At 45.6% G+C, this 19,825-nt stretch overlaps 1 protein-coding gene across 3 annotated transcripts in view; it reads left to right on the top strand.

Moving 5' to 3' along the window:
* The window catches only part of ZNF865 (zinc finger protein 865), a 41,715-nt gene extending 25,341 nt beyond the window's left edge, over window positions 1-16,374 (top strand). For 2 of the 3 annotated variants that reach the window (XM_086930454.1, XM_086930455.1), the window contains exon 2: window positions 12,073-16,374. In XM_086930454.1, the coding sequence (XP_086786580.1) occupies window positions 12,092-14,929 (2,838 nt within the window). In that variant the 5' untranslated portion in view covers window positions 12,073-12,091 and the 3' untranslated portion in view covers window positions 14,930-16,374. The remainder of the gene's footprint in view (window positions 1-12,072) is intronic. The other variant, XM_086930456.1, reaches the window with a different exon arrangement.
* Window positions 16,375-19,825: the final 3,451 nt, after the last annotated feature.

Here is a 19,825-nt window from a genome sequence, read left to right as displayed (position 1 = left end):
TCAGCTGTCTCCTACATAAATCGTCTGCTGGGCGCGAGATCAAAAATCTCTCAGATATTGCCAAGCGAATATGAACTTTCTGTTGGAACCAAAAGATCCCCTCAGAGCGGAATTCATCCCGGGATCTCAGAATTTAAGGGCAGATTGAAATTCACGTTTCCTCCACGATTCCAGCGATTGGAAGTTGAACCCCGAGGTTTTTTCCTGATACAAGGGCTTTGGGGCCCAATCCAGATAGACTTGTTTGCCAGCAGATTAACTCACCAAGTACCAAAATATTTTAGTTGGAGGCCAGACCCGAATGCGTCAGGGGTAGATGCCTTTCTCCAGTCTTGGGAAGGGATGAAAGCTTACGCGTTTCCTCCCTTCTCAATGATTCAGAGATTATTGTGGAAAGTCAGACTCTAGTCATGCTCCATCATTCTGGTAACTCCCTTTTAGAAATCTCAAGTTTGGTTTCCTGGGGTAATGGAGTTAGCGGTCGACTTCCCGTGGCTGATCCCATCATGTTTAGGCCTACTCCAGGGTCTAGATGGAGAAGATCATCCTTTGGTCTTGGAAGGGAATATGAACCTTCTTGTCTGGAGGATATCAGGGATTCAGGCAGATATTCTGACCTTTCGGGAGAAGCTAAAAGCTTATTGGAAGATTCATGGGCACCAGGAACCAGAAAAAGATACAAAGGTGTTTGGAGAAAATGGTCTGGTTAGTACCTGGAAAGGGATTTTGAATTATTTTTCTCATCTTTTTGAGTCTGGTCTTTCTTTCAGAACTATTAACTGCTACAGATCAGTTATTTCTTCAGGCCATGCCTTGGTTAATAACCTTGCTATCAGTAGCAATCCTCTTATCAAAAGAGTTATGAAGGGTATTAGACTAAGGAGACCTCTCAGATCTCGCTATGAATCCCTTTGGGAGGTCAATCTTATCTTTAATCCTGGCGTGTCAACCATTTACTCTCTGTTAAAAGAATTTCAATGAAATTGGCAACTCTTTTGTGTCTAATCTCCTTTTTGAAGGGTCTCAGACATTAAAGCCCTAGAACTTTCTTATAGATTATACTCGTCTGAAGGTGTTTATTTTGATATCTGGAAGAGAACAAAGACAATGTCAGAGTCTATCTTTTATCCCTTTTTCTATGAATGGGAAAAACTTTGTGTTGTGAATTGTATGAAGTGCTATGAAAATAAGATTTCTTCGTTTAGACCCATTGGTTGTGATAAACTTCTCTTATCTCATGTTATGCCCTTTAGGCCTGTGTCCTCAGCAACCTTAGCCAGATGGATACGTTTGATTATGCATGAAGCTGGAGTGGATCTCTCTAGATTTGAAGCTCACTCTTCTAGGGGCACAATGGCTAGCAAAGTTTTTGGGGCCGGAGGATCTCTGCCCGAAATACTTAAAGCTGCAGATTGGTCTAATGCAAGTACCTTCTCTAAGTTTTACTTGAGACCAATAGAGCATGTCAGCAGTACAGCTCTTCATGGCTTTAAACATGCATAATGGTAGCCTCTGGTCTTGTAATGAAATGAAGATTTTCCAATTATTATGAAGAGAGAATCTTGATTTTATTAAAGACATACGGAGGCTAACATTATTCGACCCTCCTCTCTCCTAGAGGTTTGGGTCTAGTAATGTTTATGTTTGATATTCTGATATTGAGAGCTAGGGGTGGGGTTTTTAGTGAGGACAGGAAGAAGTGGCGCTCAGACTAGTATGCGTTATGTTCATAAGGATCTAAGTAAGTACGGTGCTGCCAGGTCGGGGGATTTACCCGATAACCCCCGGATTTGTGTGGGTCGATGGATGCACACTGGAAAATGAGCACAGTCCTGGGCACACGTGGTGAGGGTATTACAGAGTTAGTTCAAAAGTTTTCACAATTTTTGACAAAGCGGCGGTCGACACCAGTGTAGGTTTTGAAAAAAGTTTTTTTATATCACAAGGCAACGACTGTATTGAACCAAGTAACCAGCCGCCACGTGTTTTGTCACAAGGCGGATAAGCTGTGGCGGCCGATGGGCGAGTAGCGCCCAAGTGTGAGTGGGTAGGTGTCCAGTGTCTGCACATGAAATTTGGTGGAAGCGTCTGGTATTGGAGGTTTGCAGAAAGCCAGGGTGTAGAGGAAGCTGTGGCGGTCCAAGTGGGGACGCGTGGAGCGGCCGGTACACCTGAGGTCTCGTCGAGGCGAGGTGCAACATCATGGGTCTGTGGGTAGGACTGGTACCTTTCATGTGCAGACACTGGGCGCCTACCCACTCACACTTGGGCACTACTCACCTATCGGCCGCCACCATTTATCCGCCTTAGCCGCTCTAACCGATACCGCAGCCCACAAATATCATTCTGGGGCCCCAAGGTCCAACCGCTTCTGGTCCATCTGTTATTTCTCGCAGATGCAGCGCCACCTCCTACGTCTTTTATTCTCTAGCACGTCACATACCCCAGAACGGGATGGAATTATCACTGGTTACCTGGGGCCTGCTTTCCAACTCCTTCCGACTCGAAACAGCCCTGAAGAGTCACAGGATAACTTGTGACGAAACAGGTGTTGGCTAGTTGTTTGGTTCAATACAGTCGTTGACTTGTGATAAAAAAAAAACTTTTTTCAAAACCTACACTGGTGTCGACCGCCGCTTTGTCAAAAACTGTGAAAACATTTGAACTAACTCTGTAATACTCTCCCCACGTGTGCCCAGGACTGTGCTCATTTTCCAGTGATATTCTGATATTGGCTTTTCTGATTTTGTTTACAGCTTTACTCTGTTTTTATACCTTTCATTATACAGTATTTTTTTATTCCTTCTCAGATAACAATGTTAAGGATTAACCCGACTTTTTACTGGAACTTCATTGTTGGATTCCTGTGTCATCGCAGCCCTCGAGGAAGATGGGAGCCTGCGCAGCCTTGTTGTCATGTTACTAATGTTCTGTTTATTGTAATGTAATATTATTCTTTAAAGGGCAACAACTGGGCAGCAAATAAAAGTATTTGCATAATGTTAGTCTCCGTATGTCTTTAATCATCACGCCAATTACTCACCCTGCGCAGAACTTGTAATCTCTGTGGACAGTGACACGCACCATTAGATTAGCACTGATTCAGTCCATCTTTTCCACAGATTTTTGGCCATTGTGCCCTACCTACTCAGGCAAAGCTCTTCGGCCTTGAATACAGGGTGAGTATGCCTACTGCCCGTTGGTTAGGTAATTCTCCTTGTCCTAACTGTCCCTCTGACACACAGCCTCTCGCTTAATTACAGATTGTTGTGCATCCCACCCCACACTTCTGTCTTGAGAAAGACCCGCCGCGACCACACACCGAGGCGCCGAAGGGTTGAAACGTCGACGCTTTTCAAAGGCCCAGTACTTCTAGGATTCAGAAGAAAAAATAAATAATAAAAATCTTTAGATACAAACCAGTACCTGGCCACCTGAAACACTTATTTATTTATTTATTTATTTATTTATGACATTTTTAAAGCTCGCTGTTACCCGAAGGTGTCCTGGCGCTGACTGATTGCTAGAGGGCACGGGCAAGGGAGTTAGTGTGTGAAAAGCCAAGTTTTAAGGGCCCTCCTAAAATTGAGCAAGTCGGGGATCTGTCTGAGGCTTAACGGTAGCGCATTCCATGCCTTGGCGGCACCCAGGGAGAGACTTCTGCCTCCCCAGCGGACTTTCCTTACTCTAGGGACTACAGCCAGCCCCTGCTCGGCTGATCTTAGAGCTCGCAATGGCTTGTACCACTGGAAGAGAGGGGTAATGCATTGCGGGCCCAGGCCATGCAGCACCTTGAAGATCACGCAGAGTGACTTAAACACAATTCTTTTGCGAACTGGGAGCCAGTGCAGCTTTACAAGGTCCTGAGAAACTGAGGCGAACTTGGGGGTGCCTTTGATCAGGCGTGCAGCTGCATTCTGCAGGATTTGCAGTTTGTCTAAAAGTCCCTGCTGGGCATTCAGTAGCAGGGCGTTACAGTAATCCAACCGGGACATTACAAGTCTGGTCACTACTGTCTTCTTATGTTCCGCCGGCAGAAATGGCAGGACTTTCCGGATAGTTTTAATTACGTATGGGTAACCGAGGACACAGCATTGATTTGTGGCCTGGAGGTCAGGGAGTCGTCCATCAAAACACCCAGATTTTTTACTTTTGCCACCGGAGAGTGGGGCGACCCCATTTCCTCTGGCCACCAACGAGGGGACCAGAAGTTGTCTCTTGACCCAAACAGCAGCACTTCTGTTTTTGCAGAATTGAGCTTAAGGCAGTTTACTGCCATCCAATTGCTCACCTCCCGCATGCAACCTCTAAACCGATCTGCTGTGCTGTCCAATTCTCCCAGACGCAGCGACACAACAATCTGCGTGTCGTTGGCGTAAGATGTAAGATTAATTCCGAAGGATTTAATCACTGGCGCCAGGGTGGAGACATATACATTAAAAAGAGTCGGACTCAGGGATGAACCCTGTGGGACTCCGCAGGGAAGCACAAATGGCTCAGATTCGAAGTCCCCTAGGGCCACCGACTGAGTCCTGCCGGATAGGAAGGCTTTCAAGATGTCAAGTGCCTTTCCCTGAATCCCGCAGGCCATCAATCGGTCCACCAGTAATTTATAGTGGACCGTATCGAAGGCCGCTGATAAGTCCAACAGGATCAGGGCGGCTCTGCCCCCCAAATCCCGCACCCTTCGAATGTCTTCGGCTGATTTAATCAACGCCGATTCTGTACTATGTCCCGCCCTGAAGCCGTGTTGAGAAGAGTCCAGCATCTCTCCCGAACCCAGGAAGGTGCTAAGCTGTTAAGTATGTCCTCCATGATTTTAGCTGGGAGGGGTAGTCTGGCGATGGGACAAACGTTATTCAAGTCGGTTACGTCTAGGTTTTTTTTTTTTTTTTAGAAGAGGCAAGGTGAAGGCTTGTTTCCAGCGCCAGGGGAATTCCCCCCTCTCCAGCATGACATTGAACAGGGGAGTGAGTCCTGAAGCGATGGTGGCGGGGGCTAATTTAGCAATCGTGGCAGGGCAGGGGTCGTGAGAGGAGCCTGATTTTATCCTTGTTAACCGACTTGATACCCCCTCCTCACTAATGGGGGAGAAGTTCTCTAGTATATCGAGTTTCCTGTTGGTCTCAGGATGCATTTCTGGGGTAAAATCAGAGGCGTTGATCATGATTTGGCTGTCCAGGGGATGAAAGATCTTCTCTACCTTACTCAAAAAGAAATTAGCTAGGTCTTCACATAGTTGGCGACTAGGTGGTATCTCTACTGGTTTGGGGGCTGCCAAGGAGGACATTGTGTTAAATAATTCCTTCGGAGAGTTGTTTGCTTCTTTGATATGTTTTGAGAAGAACTCACATTTAGCCTGGCGAATCCTTTCCTTATAAGTTCTCAGCTCTGCATTGAGCAGTTTTTTTTATCCTCTTCCCTATAGTTTTTCCGCCACACTCTTTCTAATTTTTTGCAGAGTGTTCTGTGGTCCCTAATTTGTTCTGAGAATCAAGGGGCAGAGGGGCTTGTGCGAGTGGAATGATGGATGGTTGGGGGCGCCAGTTGCAAACAGGTGGCATCCAGCAAGCTCGTATAGTCAGTGGCTGCTTCCTCCACATTTCTAGATGTGGGCCTTAAAGAGGATTTCAAAAGGCCCTCCAAGGTCTTGCCTTCTATGTTTTTCCATTTCCTGATCCTTTTGGGGGGGATTTTGGCCATACTGGGTCTGATAGGGGAGGCTAAGGTAATGTTGAAATGGACTGCTGCATGGTCCGACCAAGGGACCGGTTGGACTGCCGAGACCTCTAAGTTGGGATGGTTAGAAAAGATGCCATCCAGGGTGTGCCCTGCCTTATGGGTCGGGCCGATGACCAATTGTTTTAGCTCCACCCCATGTAACAGATCCAGGAGATGAGTGTCTGGGTCTGAGCCATTCTCTAGATGAAAATTAAAGTCCCCTAGTAGCGTGAAGGAGTTGGCACAGATGGTTTCTTCTAACAAGCTACTCAAAGCTGAGAGGAAAGGTGCTTTAGCCCCCGGCGGCCGGTAGAGTAGACAGCCTCTGAGGGTTTGATGGTCGGAGAGGATGAAGTTGAAGACAAGTGCTTCATCTACATCAGTTACGCCAGGCTTCACTATCCCTCTGAGTGATTTGTGGTAAATAATGGCCAGCCCTCCGCCTTTCTTCCTTTCTCTGTTCAGCGTGAGACAGACATAGTCCGGGGGAGTGGCAATAACAATATCTGGGCCTGATGCTGCATCTGTCCAGGACTCGGTTATAAAAGCAATCTTAACCTTAGAGTTCTGAATGAGTTCCGTCAGTTCAATGCTGTCTTTTACCAGGGATCTGGCGTTAAGCTGCATGCATTTAACAGTGACCGGCTTTTTTTCCTCTATCGTGATCTGCGAGGCCGTGGGGGGGTTATAAGAATTGCCAGAGTACCTTGGGGTGGGTTTGCTTACAGTTGTCACAGTAAAGCGGGAGGGACGGCGGGTCATGTTGCATTGCAATGCAAACGCAGCCTTTTGTATCAGTGTGGCCGCCCATCGTTAGTAAGGTATTGCGGTTGTAGACCTGCCGCGAAATGGATTTTAAAACCCTCTGACCAGGAGTTCCGGCCCTAGGCACGGGTCCGGCGTGGACGGACGCAGACGGGCTTGCCTTTGGTGCGCCTGCTGCGCTCGTCCGCTGCGCTTCCTAGGCCATGGTGTCATCTATACAGGCAGGGGCGGGAGGGGCGGAACACTAGACTGCTCGCCCAGCTCGTCTTCCCACTCAAAATGGCGGGACCGGTGGGGCGATGTCGCGGGGTTCGAGCCCTGATTTAGTGCAAATGCGCAATTTTTTAAAAATACAAGTAAACACCACACTAGGTTAAAATTACAATAGCAGCAAAATGCGAAGTCAGTAGAGTCCCGGCTTCCGCCTCAGGACTAAGAGCACCACTCACTAGCAATCAGCGGGGGATGCGATGCCCAGCGGATTTATGCAGGCAGGCTGGGACGGGCGGGGCGGAGCACTAGACTGCTCGCCCAGCTCGTCTTCCCACTCAAAATGGCGGGACCGGTGGGGCGATGTCGCGGGGTTCGAGCCCTGATTTAGTGCAAATGCGCAATTTTTTAAAATACAAGTAAACACCACACTAGGTTAAAATTACAATAGCAGCAAAATGCGGAGTCAGTAGAGTCCCGGCTTCCGCCTCAGGACTAAGAGCACCACTCACTAGCTAGCACTTGTGTGTCTATACATATATATATATATTACCTACTGGCAGTCGCCAGTAGGTAGTTATAGTTAAGATTTTTTTCAATGCAAAATCTCAACATTCTATTGGGAATAACTTTGGCGCCGGTTGAGGAATCTGCCTGAAAATGTCCTCAAATTTGCCTCGCGGCGCTTCGGTCCTTCCCTGAAAGTTTGGGGGGAATTCGTCAAGCAGGGGCCAAGATAAAAGGGGGGTCCCAAAACGTGTTTTCCCCATGTTAATTTCCATAGGGCGGTCAACCTCACTTTTAGCCCGAACGGCTGAATGGATTTCCACCAAACTTGGCAAAATTGTAGGGACTGGTAGCCCGATGTGCTTTTGCTATGTCTCAAAATATGTGCTCCAATGGATTTTGAGTAATTTAGGTTCAAAAAAAAATATATATATCTATGGCCGCGCACCGGGGAGCGCTCCGGGCGCGCTACGCGACTTGCGCGCGGAAAGCTGATTGGCTCTTGGGTGTCTGTAAACATTCAAAACAGTCCGGAGCGGCCGCCATCTTGTGTCTCGGTAAGATCGAGACAAAAGAGGAGGCAAAAACAAAGGGGGAAATGACCATAAGGGGGCAGAGTAGACCCCCCTGATCCCCTAGGTTTGATATGAGGGCCATTTTTTCGATTTGCGCGGGGGGGAGCGCCCGGTACGCGCACCGGGGAGCGTACCATGGGGAAAAAAGAATGACAGAGTTTTTAAAAAATGTAGCCTTTTTTATAAATCGGAGGTAGCTCTAAAAAGAACAGTTTTTTTTCTTCTTTTTGTTGTTTTATATTTTTTTAATGTTTTTTGAACATTTTGTACTTTTTTTGGCTATTATGAACTATTTTATATTCTTTTTGTTATTTTTATGGGGAGAAACAAAAAACAGGGAATTCAAAATGGCTCAACTGGAGCAAAAAAAAAATTAGGAAAAAATTAGGGTTTTTTGGGGCCATTGTGGTTGTCACCAGCAAGGAGGATGAGCTTTATGCTCCGTTCACTATAGGAGATGGTCTTACCACAAAAAATACATGTAATTCTGTATTCCCCAAACCGTGGTTGTATGCAAGGGATCGTCTCCCTTGTCTCTGGTCCCGATGGAGTGGGTTGCTTTCTTTTGGAGGTGGTGGTTGAAGATTGGGGAGGGTTACTGGCCAGTTCTCTCATCTCTGCAGCAGAATAGTTGTTTGGATGCTTGCGCTGCATGTGTCTAATCATGGTATTATTACCAAAAGAATATTTTTTGTTAGGGTTCCCCCTTGAAAGTTCCATGCCACAGATTAGGCAAGTCACTTTGGGCGCATTGACTTTCTTCTTGCCCTCTGGTATAGAAAAAAACTCCCATACAATGTGCTGCCTTGGCTTGTATGGGGTATTGTCTTCTTGCAGCCACCTTCTCCCCTCCTCCTCCTCCTCTTCCTCCTCCTCCTCTTCTTGACCTCCAATGTAATGTTGTAGTGGTCCTCTTGGTGGTGGTGGTGGTGGTGCAGATGCTCCAGCTGCTGCTGCTACTGTAGCCATTTTAAAGTACAAAATATTTCTCAAACATGTTCAAACAGGTCTTCCTCAGTCAAAGGACAAAGTCAGAATAAGGAAAAAAGGTGGGGTCTTTCATCATTTGAAAAAAAAAACTGTCCTGAACCAATGAAAAGTGTTATTTTCAGGTCACATGACCCGACGCGCCCCGGGTCGCGTCGCGTAAGCGCGTCGGATGTTTACGTTGCGCGATCGTATTCGCTCGAGTGCTTCCGGGTGCGCTTACGCCGTGCGTATCACGCGGACGCGGCTACGCGATACGTCACGATTATGTTTTCGTTCGCGGCAACAGCGCTAACGGGACGCTAACCGGTGCGCGCCGAAAAACTGCACTTTCCAGTGCGCACACCGGGGCGCGCACCGGGAGCGCATCAAGGCAAAAAAAAAATAAAAAAATTAAAATATTATTATATAAGTATACAATATAGGAATCATTATAAAAAATATTACATTTCAGAGGTTTGAGGCCCTATATATAGTTAGGAGTTAGCATTTAAAAAACCTATGAAATTCACTGAAAAAACCATAGGTTTCACACCAGTTATAGTTAGGAATTAGCATTTAAAAAACCTATTAAATTCACTGAAAAAACCATAGGTTTCACACCAGTTATAGTTAGGAATTAGCTTTTTAAAAACCTTTGAAAGTCACTGAAAAAACCATAGGTTTCAGACCAGTTATAGTTAAGAATTAGCATTTAAAAAACCTATTAAATTCACTGAAAAAAACATAGGTTTCACACCAGTTATAGTTAGCATGAAGTTTTACTCGCATAAAACCATTGAAATACCCACGTTATAGTTAGTTGGACTCACTATAACTTGCGCGTGCAATGCACTGCTGATGACGTCACATATTACATCACTCATGACATGGTCAGTGACATCACTCATGACATCACTGATGACACCATCCTTGTGACAGACTGACAGACCTTCTTTCAGTGTAATGTAACCCTTGAAACACATATTCAAAAATAGAAACTAACATTTTCAAAAAAATGGAGATACCCATACCAGTTACAACAACCAATGCAGTAATTCCACCATCTATATACACACCCTCTGATTCAGCAACAGTTCTATATAGTCACTCATACATATACTCACTCATCATATGTAGTGATACACATATACATCCTGTTACACACCGATAGTCATCCAAAAGTTACTCACACACATGCAAATAAACTATTGAACATCGATTTATTTGCATATACAGCTATACACACACTAGCACATTACTTCTAATGAAACTTACACATACTTACTCTCTTAAACAATCACTTATAGGAACACATACTTATTTAAACAGGAACTCTTTCAATCTCTCACTCTCACATATACTCACTTATATACATCAATACTCACATATACTAGATTAAAACATATGTAGTTACTCATAAAGACACTAGTGAGGCAGGCATTCACTTACTAACACACACATAAACACACTCATCCACCCATACAGTCCTACACATATGCTGTCTTCAAAACATATACAAACAGTGAGTTAGTCACCAACCCATGCAGCCACTTATACACAAAGTGAAACACTGATACATATATTTAAATATTTAAAAATTACTCGCTAATATATGTATTCACTAAGATACACTTTATAAGCCAGTTAACCAATCAATATTTTATTAAAAAAACATCCATTTACACACTTATTTAAACATTTATTCTTCCATCGACCTTTACAAATACAAATATAAAACATATTTATTTTTCAGAAAGACACACATTCACTGGATGGTGTCATCAGTGATGTCATGAGTGATGTCACTGACCATGTCATGAGTGATGTAATATGTGACGTCATCAGCAGTGCATTGCACGCGCAAGTTATAGTGAGTCCAACTAACTATAACTTGGGAATTTCAATGGTTTTATGCGAGTAAAACTTCATGCTAACTATAACTGGTGTGCAACCTATGTTTTTTCAGTGAATTTAATAGGTTTTTTAAATGCTAATTCCTAACTATAACTGGTGTGAAACCTATGTTTTTTTCAGTGAATATATATATATATATATATATATATATATATATATATATATATATATATATATATATATTATTCTCCACTGTATATATTTTGTCACCACTTGATCACTATTCACCATTGTCACTCATCTGCACCTTAAATTGACTTTGACAGTCTATGTACGCAATGTATGTCACTTTTGAAGAACTAAATTCAGATAAATACATAGTACAACCATTTGATCTCAGGTCCTATTTTCATTTAATGCTAGGTCCTAAAATTGTGTGTGTTAGAGGGGGTACTTTCAGATTGCATTAATAGCATTGTTAAATCACCCGCGTTCTACCCGACAGAACCAATCCTTGTGGCTTAATGGTTAGAGCGGCAGACCCTGATGCAGAGGTCTGGCCCGGGACCAGGGTTCCATTCCCGCCTCGGCGGCTCTTGGGCTCAATTTTCCCAGACCTGATAATTCTCGCCTCAGTGCCTATTCTAATCATGGGTCCCACTCTGCAACTCTGGGCAATAGCTTGCTTAATCTCCACAATGGCCCCAACAACGCTAGGATGCCTGGCTTCACCTTGGGGGTGCCCAGGAGTGGGCACTTCACAGGGAAAGGCCAGGAGGGGTTCCTCAGCGATATTCGTACAAGTGCCGAGATGCCTCATGGTGATTCGTGCGCTATACAAGTACCATTACATTACATTACATTTACACAAGTGTATACAATACTCAAATTTGGCAATCGTGGCACTTGCATATAGAATTCAGAAGATGAAATTGGTGGCACTTTGTCCCACCTCTTTTGCAAAACAGTTGAGTATTTTGGGCTCTTCTCATCCAAAACCTACCTGATGTTTTGCACAGCTTTCTGAAGTATGCCTGTTTTCATCTTTTTGCAAGACACCCTTCACTGGTACAAAAAAGTGTTTCCCTTGCCTCAAGTTGTCATCTTGGGGAGAGTGTACATTCTGGCTCAAGTAGAAATCCAGCCTGTTGGAGACTGAATTTTCTGAGCTGTTTATCGCATAAAAACAATTTACCTTGAACAGAAACTCATTACGGAGTAGTGCAATTTAGTTACAAGCAACTAGACATCTGAATTATTCCACTTTCAAAAGTTTCAGTGACCTTGTTTTGATTGCCGAAAATCATGGAATTCTGTAAATGTATGAAAGCAGGAGCTGTTGTTTCATACCTCGAACTACCATTGGTACTTTTATTAAAAACAAACATGTTCATCTTTTATTGCTTTGAAGTATGTTCCTTTTGGCTGGTTGTAAGTAAATATTTACCCTGCCTTTCTTTTTCCTTACCAGGACAGCCTGGACCCGGGAAATGGAAGCGAATGGGGTAGAGGATGGCATTCACTTTCAGAGTTACCCATTTGACTTCTTGGAGTTCCTGAACCACCAACGGTTTGAGCCAATGGACGTTTACAACCATCAAGAACAAGCCAAAGCTGTTGCTTCTCTGCCATGCACTCAAACACAGTACGACAATAGTCACCAGCCTCTAGTCAGTCATCTTCAGTTTGACAGGGCTAGCACTTCAAAACCTAAGGAATTGAAGTCAGAGGGTCAATCTTCCTCCATTACCAATTCAATTGATGCGACTGCTTCCAGTCCGAAGAAAAACGACTCCACTACTACCCCACAGTACACCGTGCAATCCCCTGTGGCAGCTGCTCAAACTCTGTTTGATGCTACAGCTGCTTTCAACTCTTCTCAGTGGGGCATTGTTGATCTCTCCAGCCACCAGCATCTCTTTACAAACCTGAAGCGGGCTGTACCAGCTCAGACAATCCAGTCCGAAGACCAGGGGAAAGAGGACAAGAATTACTTCCGGCAATTAAAGTATTTAATTGACCGTCGCTTTCCTTGCAGTGTGTGCCATAAGTCCTTCAAGGAGTCATCTCACCTTGTGCAGCACATGCTTGTGCACACTGGGGAGCGACCATACGAGTGCACTACTTGTGGGCGTACCTACAACCACATCTCCAGCCTGATCCGACATCGGCGCTGCCACAGGGACGAAGTGGTTACCACAGAAAGTACAACTCCAGCAGCACAGGAAGGGGCAATAACAGTAGCTCCCATGTCTGGGTCAGTAGAAGTTATAGTTAGTCAGCAGGAAGGCCCTTTCACTTGCAGCCAGTGCTGGAAAGTTTTCAAGAAGCAGAGTCACCTGCATCAGCATCAAATTATCCACACTGGAGAGAAGCCTTTCAGCTGTGCAGTGTGTGAAAAGAGTTTCAACCGTCGGGAGAGCCTTAAACGGCATGAGAGAACTCACTCTGACCTTCTGCGTGTCCAATGTCAAGTATGTGGGAAGGAGTTTCGTGATGTTTCCTATCTGACAAAACACCAAGCAACCCACACGGGTGAGCGCCCTGATTACCAGTGTGATTTGTGTGGGAAAAGCTATATTGCCCTTCAGAGCCTTCTAAAGCACAAACAGACGCACAAAAATCAGAGCGCCCATATTCTTCCCCAGCCAACCTCTTTAACAGTGCCAAAAGCCCAAGAGGCCAATGGAGAAAAAACTAAAGAGCCCAGTATTCAAGTCTGTTATGATAATTTGCTCATCCAGATTCCAGTGTCCAGCGAGACTGAAAATAGTGGGCCAGCAGCTGCATTACCCCACAACAGTACGGCCCCACCTCAAGAATGTACCCCAGTGTCAACTAGCAGTCACAAGAACTATTGCTGTGGCATCTGTGGGCGTGGCTTTGGCCGCAGAGAGACTTTGAAGCGCCATGACCGCATACACACTGGTGAGAAGCCGCACCAGTGCACAATCTGTGGAAAGCGGTTCCGGGAGTCCTTTCACCTCACGAAACACCATGTTGTGCACACCAGAGAGAGACCCTACAAGTGTGACTTCTGTGGGAAGGTATTTGGCTACCCACAGAGCCTGACCCGGCACAAGCAGATCCACAGACTTCAACTGCCATGCTCACTAACTTCTGGCAGCCTTCCACTTGAGGGTCTCACCTTTGGTTGCTTGGAATGCGGTGAGCGCTTCCCAGATTCCTTCCTCCTCATGAACCACAAGGAGTTGCATATAGGCGAAAAACCATATGCCTGTGATGTCTGTGCGAAGTGCTTTGGTTTCATTGAAAATTTATTGTGGCACAAACTCATTCACCAGACTGAGCCTGAGAGGCTCATTTCTCCAGTAGGATCCTGCCACAATAGTTCAGAACAGCAGCAGACCAGCAGTATGACAAATGGGCTCCCCAGCGCAACAGTCCCAATGGTGGTGGCAACCACAGCAGCTACAATGGGTGCTACTCCAGTAGAAGAACATCCAATGATACCAAGTGGGGAACGATTTTTCTGTAGCATCTGTGGTCAGAGCTTTAAGCACTTCCTAGGACTTGTTATCCACAAGTACGTTCACTTGGTAAAAAGGACTCCGGCTTGCAATGTCTGTGGTCAGAGCTTTGCCAGGGCCTATGACCTGCTCCTCCACCGCCGCACCCATATGCAGAAGAGACACTTCATATGCTCCGTTTGCGGCAAGCGGTTCTGGGAGGCTGCCCTGCTGATGCGACATCAGCGCTGCCACACAGAGGAGCGTCCCTACCGCTGCACAGTCTGTGGCCGGGGATTCCAATATTCTTGGTACTTACGCCAACACAAGGTGGTCCATACTGGGGAGCGAGCCTACAAATGTGCCCTGTGCAACAAGCGCTTTGCCCAATCTTCTAGCTTGGCAGAACATCAGCGCCTTCATGTGGTTGCCCGGCCTCAGCGCTGCCAAATCTGTAACAAGACCTTCCGCTATCGCTCTAATCTCATGGAGCACCAACGAGTGCATCTTGGTGAGAAGATGTACCGATGCGACCTATGTGATAAGAGCTTTTTCTACCTCTCCTCCATCCTACGACACCAACGTTCGCATGATGCCAAGCGTGATCTGCGCTGCTCCTTCTGTTTTAAACTCTTCAAGGACCCCAAATACTTCAGCAAACACATGCAGACTCACCAGGGAGGGCGGCCCTTTAAGTGTGGTGCCTGTGGGGAGGGATTTGGTAACACCTATGGCCTGAAGAAACATCGCCTGGTCCATAAAACAGCAAGGTTGGCTGCAGCAATGGCTGTAGGTAACAAAGACTCTGATGTAGCTGCCTCTGCCCCACACATGCATGTGGTTAGCAGCAGACCTTAAAGACATGAAGGGAATGAATTTGGCTATCAGTGCCTGGTTTGCCCAACCTGTTGTAGATAATACTGAGTTTAAATTTGATGGCATGACTATGTCAATACATTTTACAGGTTTTGACCTAAAACATTTTGTTAGTAACTTAATACCATCCTGACGGTTTGCTAGATGAAAAACCTTTGTTATTGGTTTGCCAGAAATGAATGGCATGCATCCGAGACTGTTTTCTTCTCTTACCAACTCTACATATACAGTTGCAAAGATAGAATGTATATATATATATATATATATATATATATATATATATATATATATACATACACACACACATATTTACAGGCAAAATCTGATCAATTGCCATTTGATATTGGTTTCGAAGAAAATATTCATACCATCTCCTGTTCTCATAAGCTTTGTCCTGGAGCTAAGGTTCAACTGTTATATGGGAGGTGAATGGGTACTGAAGGATTGATCCCATTAAATGCTCCTACAATACAGTCATGTCATATATTTTTCTGCAGTGGCCAAGACATTAGTGCTCTCTAAAAGAACCTTGCTGTTAATGAACTAAAGAAACCGTGGGAAAACTGCATTGCTATGTTTAGGCAGAGGACTTGTAACCAAAGAGACCTTGCGCTGGTGCGTTGCCTCATAACCAGAATGGCAGCCATTGGCTACACATGCTCTGTCGGCCACATAAGAAGACAACCTTAATTACATTGGACATAACCTTTACAATGGTGAAGTATTCACCTGTGGTCCCTGTAACAAAGGCTTCAGCCGTGTTTGTGTAAAGAAGGATATGTGGATTAAAGAGAAGCAAAAAAAATGTAAATAATTAAAATATTGAACACTCGTTAACATTAATCAAGAAAAGGATATACATCACAAAAAGTCAAATAATTAGGATCGCTCTTTTTCACCATGTCATGTGGTTTATCGTCCTCCTCTCCAGGGTTATATTTGCATAGACTAAGATTAGAACCTCGATTAGTTAATGAAAGTGCACCTTAAACTTAGAACCGGATGGGAAACATTTGTGGCACACCAGGCCCTACAAGGTTCCCTAGGTTCTGGATAAAAAAAAGTGGTAGCAGAAAAGCGATTTCACTTTGTCATTGTTATGTATACGCTTCATACTTATATATGCTCTACGCAGTTTCAGTACATGGGTCAAGGGTGGGAAGCGGCATTCTTTTTGACCTCTCACAACACGTCATCCAGCTGCGTGCACAAGTGCAGAATGATTTTGGCTGATGATATCCATAGTACCAGATAGATGCAGACGTTTCCATGATGCACAGTCCAGATAGATGCAGACTCCTCCATGATGGACAGTCTATTGTTTCTACAGCTGATCACCTCTTCTGTTCACTGGATGACTGGGCCAAAGAAAAGTAATCCATGGTTGGCATGTATGCTCAACACTTGAATAAAACAACAATACTGCACTGCTCCTTTGAGAAGCTTTTGTGCATCTTAATGCAGATACATGCTGTAGAACTAGTCGCCTAAAAAGCTTCCTCCCCCTTCCCCCACCCAATCTTTGAGGTATTGTTCTTGACAATTTGCACTATTTGGGGACATAAAATCCAGAAATACTGGTTAATCATGGAACATTGTAACTGTGTCTGATGAAAATGTAGCTATGGAATGCACTCGTTCTGCTGTCCTTTTGTACAGAAGACAAGAACTCTGTTATTTCACTGTTTAATGGTGCGCACTGCTTTGGTTTCTGTGCCCCAAAATGCTGGAAGGTGGGTTGATTAAAGTATGGTACACCGGTCCCATAATACCAGAAAAAAGCAAGTTCATGCAGCAGCCGACTTCAAATAACCAGACACCGACAACTGCTTGCAGATGCAGAGGTCTTTTCTGATCCATTGCCTGCCTGAAATTGCACATGCCAAGAGGCCACTCCCCTATTCTCTAATGTTTCAGCTACTGTTTGTGAACTTGTGATATGTTTTCCGTGCACATACTGAACTGATTATGCTGTTGTGCCAAGTTGTATCATCAGAGTTGCATGATTATTTGTTCCACATGCGGGAATATTCTGGAGGCAAACCAAATATGGCTAGCTGTCAATTACATGAATATGCTTTGTATAGCAGTGGGCAACGTAGGTGACTAGAGAAGGTCAATTGAGCTTCCTGTGTCTTTTGTAATTGTGCTCTGATGTATAATTAAGCAGCCCACAGAAAAAAAACCAGAACATGTAGCCTTCTTGCTATAAAGGGCACATATATTTGTAGCCATTTGGAGCTGCAGCTAGGGATTGAGGTAAACAGATCCTCACATAGAGCATAGATTTGGGTGGCGAGGAAGTTGAGGTTTGACGTGTGTATTTTGGTGTGTATGTCTTTGAAATGTGATTGATGCAAGGACTGGCAGAATGTGCCACCTTATGCTGGCTGACCAGCACAATGAAGGGTTATGCTTACTTTAGTTCAGAGCATCCAGGTTGGGTAGCACAAAATGTTTGGTTGTGCACTGTTTCTGTGCTATTCATAATATGCTACATAGCGAGTTTTTGCAGCATCAGCCTATTCTAGATTCACATGCTGCTCACTATTCTGCCATCTACTGGTGAGTTTGGTAACTTCTGAATAACACCATAGGCAGAGTTCATGTAACTCATTTATAAAGTTTAGTCTAGGTTCATAATGTACAATAAGCCAAACACTGGGGCCGATCAGGATAGCGGTTTTTCCGCATCCTCGGGGCCGGCGGAAGCCACCGCCGGCCCCGAGGATGCGGAAAAACCGCAGCGGACTGACCAAGGACCCACCGCCACATTAGGATGGCTGGTGGGTCCTGGTTTCCGTCCGCAGCTTTTCCGCCGCGGTTGGCTTACAACCGCGGCGGAAAAGCTCTAATATGGTGACGGTGTCTCTCAGACACCGTCCACCATATTAGGATGGGCAGTGAATTATGCTTTTCCGCGGCGCGTTTCCCGCCGTGGAAAAGCATACGGAACTTCACTGCGGGGGCCCGTTGCGGGCCCCCTAGGTGAAGGGGGGGTGGGGGGTGCACATGGGGGGTACCTATGGTACCCCCCTGCATTTGCATGCAGAAAGCGGCAGGCACCGCACGGTGCCTGCCTCTTTCTGCATGCAAAAGCAATGCATGCATTTTTAACATTGCCGCGGGTGCAGCTTGAAGCTGCACCCGCGGCAATGTTAAAAATAGAGGATGTGACCGCCAGGGTGGCGGTCACATCCTAATTGCACAGGAGGGAACTCCGCATGCCATGCGGAGGTTCCCTCCTGCTCTGGGGTCGCGGACGGACGCAAGTCCGTCCGCGATCCTGATCGGCCCCACTATCTTTAGATTCTTTTTTCTGCCTTTGTGATCGGAAGCATAGAACACCTCTCCTATCAATGATTCACAATGCAGTAATATCTTGCCTTTGAAGATGGTGGTTACTAGGGAATTAAGAGATTCAAACAATGTTGTTGAGTGAGCCCATCAAGGCATTCAAGAATCCAGGTTTACCTCTGGACTTCAGCCGTAGAAGGCATTGACCTTGCATGTTTCATGGATGGATTGTTTTCCTAGGTTTTATGCAAGCATCGCATTTTTAGAAATGTGGGAAAACCCATTGAAATCCTTTTCAATGGTGTTATTGCAACTTTCCATAGAGTTATGCACCTCCTAGCCACAGGCTATATGTCAGAGGAAGGTTCTGCTTGTGCCTAATTTAAACCAAAGACTCTTAAATTAGGAAAAGAACTAACGTGGCTCGGCTGGAGCAATTGCATTAGTCTGATGTAAAAGATTGATCATCAATTAGCCTAAAAATACCTGAAATACTGCCTAAATAAATTCTAACTATGCTGAAAAAGCTTAAGTCCTCGATGTCCAAAACTCTAAGAATAAACCTCCATCTTTGAAGTTGAAGCATTTGACAGTTATTAATGTCTCCTTAACTTCGCAGCCAAAGTCACTGAGTGATTCGTAAACCCCCAGCTGACCACTTCATCGAAGCGAACGCCATCCTCGACTCCTCCCAGTCCGAATTCCGCAGCAACCAGAGCACCGAGACCGCCCTCCTAGCCGCCACCCATGACATCCGCATGTTACTCGACCAGGGCCAAACAGCGGTCCTCATCCTACTAGACCTCTCCGCAGCCTTTGACACCGTCTCCTACCGCCAAATTCCACGACCCCAGCATACGGGGAACCGCCATCGACTCGATCCGCTCCTTTCTCACTGGCAGAACCCAAAGGATCAGACTCCCACCCTTCCTCTCCAAACCCACAGAGATCAACTGCAGAGTACCTCAAGGATCCTCACTCAGCCCCACACTCTTCAACTTCTAAATGGCTCCCCTCACCGCCATCGTTAGCATGAGCTCAGCATAGTATCCTACGCCAACGACACCCAGCTCATCCTCTCCCTCACAAAGAACCCCGAAGACACCAGAATCTGCTTCCTGGAAGAAATCAAAGACGTTGCAACCTGGATGAACAACAGCTGCCTGAAACTCCTCTCGGAGAAGACCAAGGTACTCGTCCTGGGACCCTCCTCCACCACCTGAGACAACACCTGGTGGCCCTCTGCCCTCAGAAACCCACCCACTCCATCAGACCACGCCCGAAACCTCGCCATCATTCTAGTCTCCTCCCTCACCATGACCCACGAGATCAACGCCATTTCCTCCACCTGCTTCAACTCCCTCTGCAAGACCTCCAAGTGGATCCCCCCGAATGAAGAAAGACCACCCCCCACGCACTCATAACAGCAGACTGGACTATGGTAATTCCCTCTATGCCGGAATCAACAAAACTCTGCTACACAAGCTCCAAACCATCCAGAACACCGCAGCCAGACTCGTCCTCTGAACCCCACGGCATGAGCACATGACCCAGCACCTAGGAGACCTCCACTGACTCCCC

The sequence above is a fragment of the Lissotriton vulgaris genome, chromosome 7, assembly GCF_964263255.1.
Source record: "Lissotriton vulgaris chromosome 7, aLisVul1.2, whole genome shotgun sequence".
NCBI lineage: Eukaryota > Metazoa > Chordata > Amphibia > Caudata > Salamandridae > Lissotriton > Lissotriton vulgaris.
This window is presented reverse-complemented; position numbering and strand designations above follow the sequence as displayed.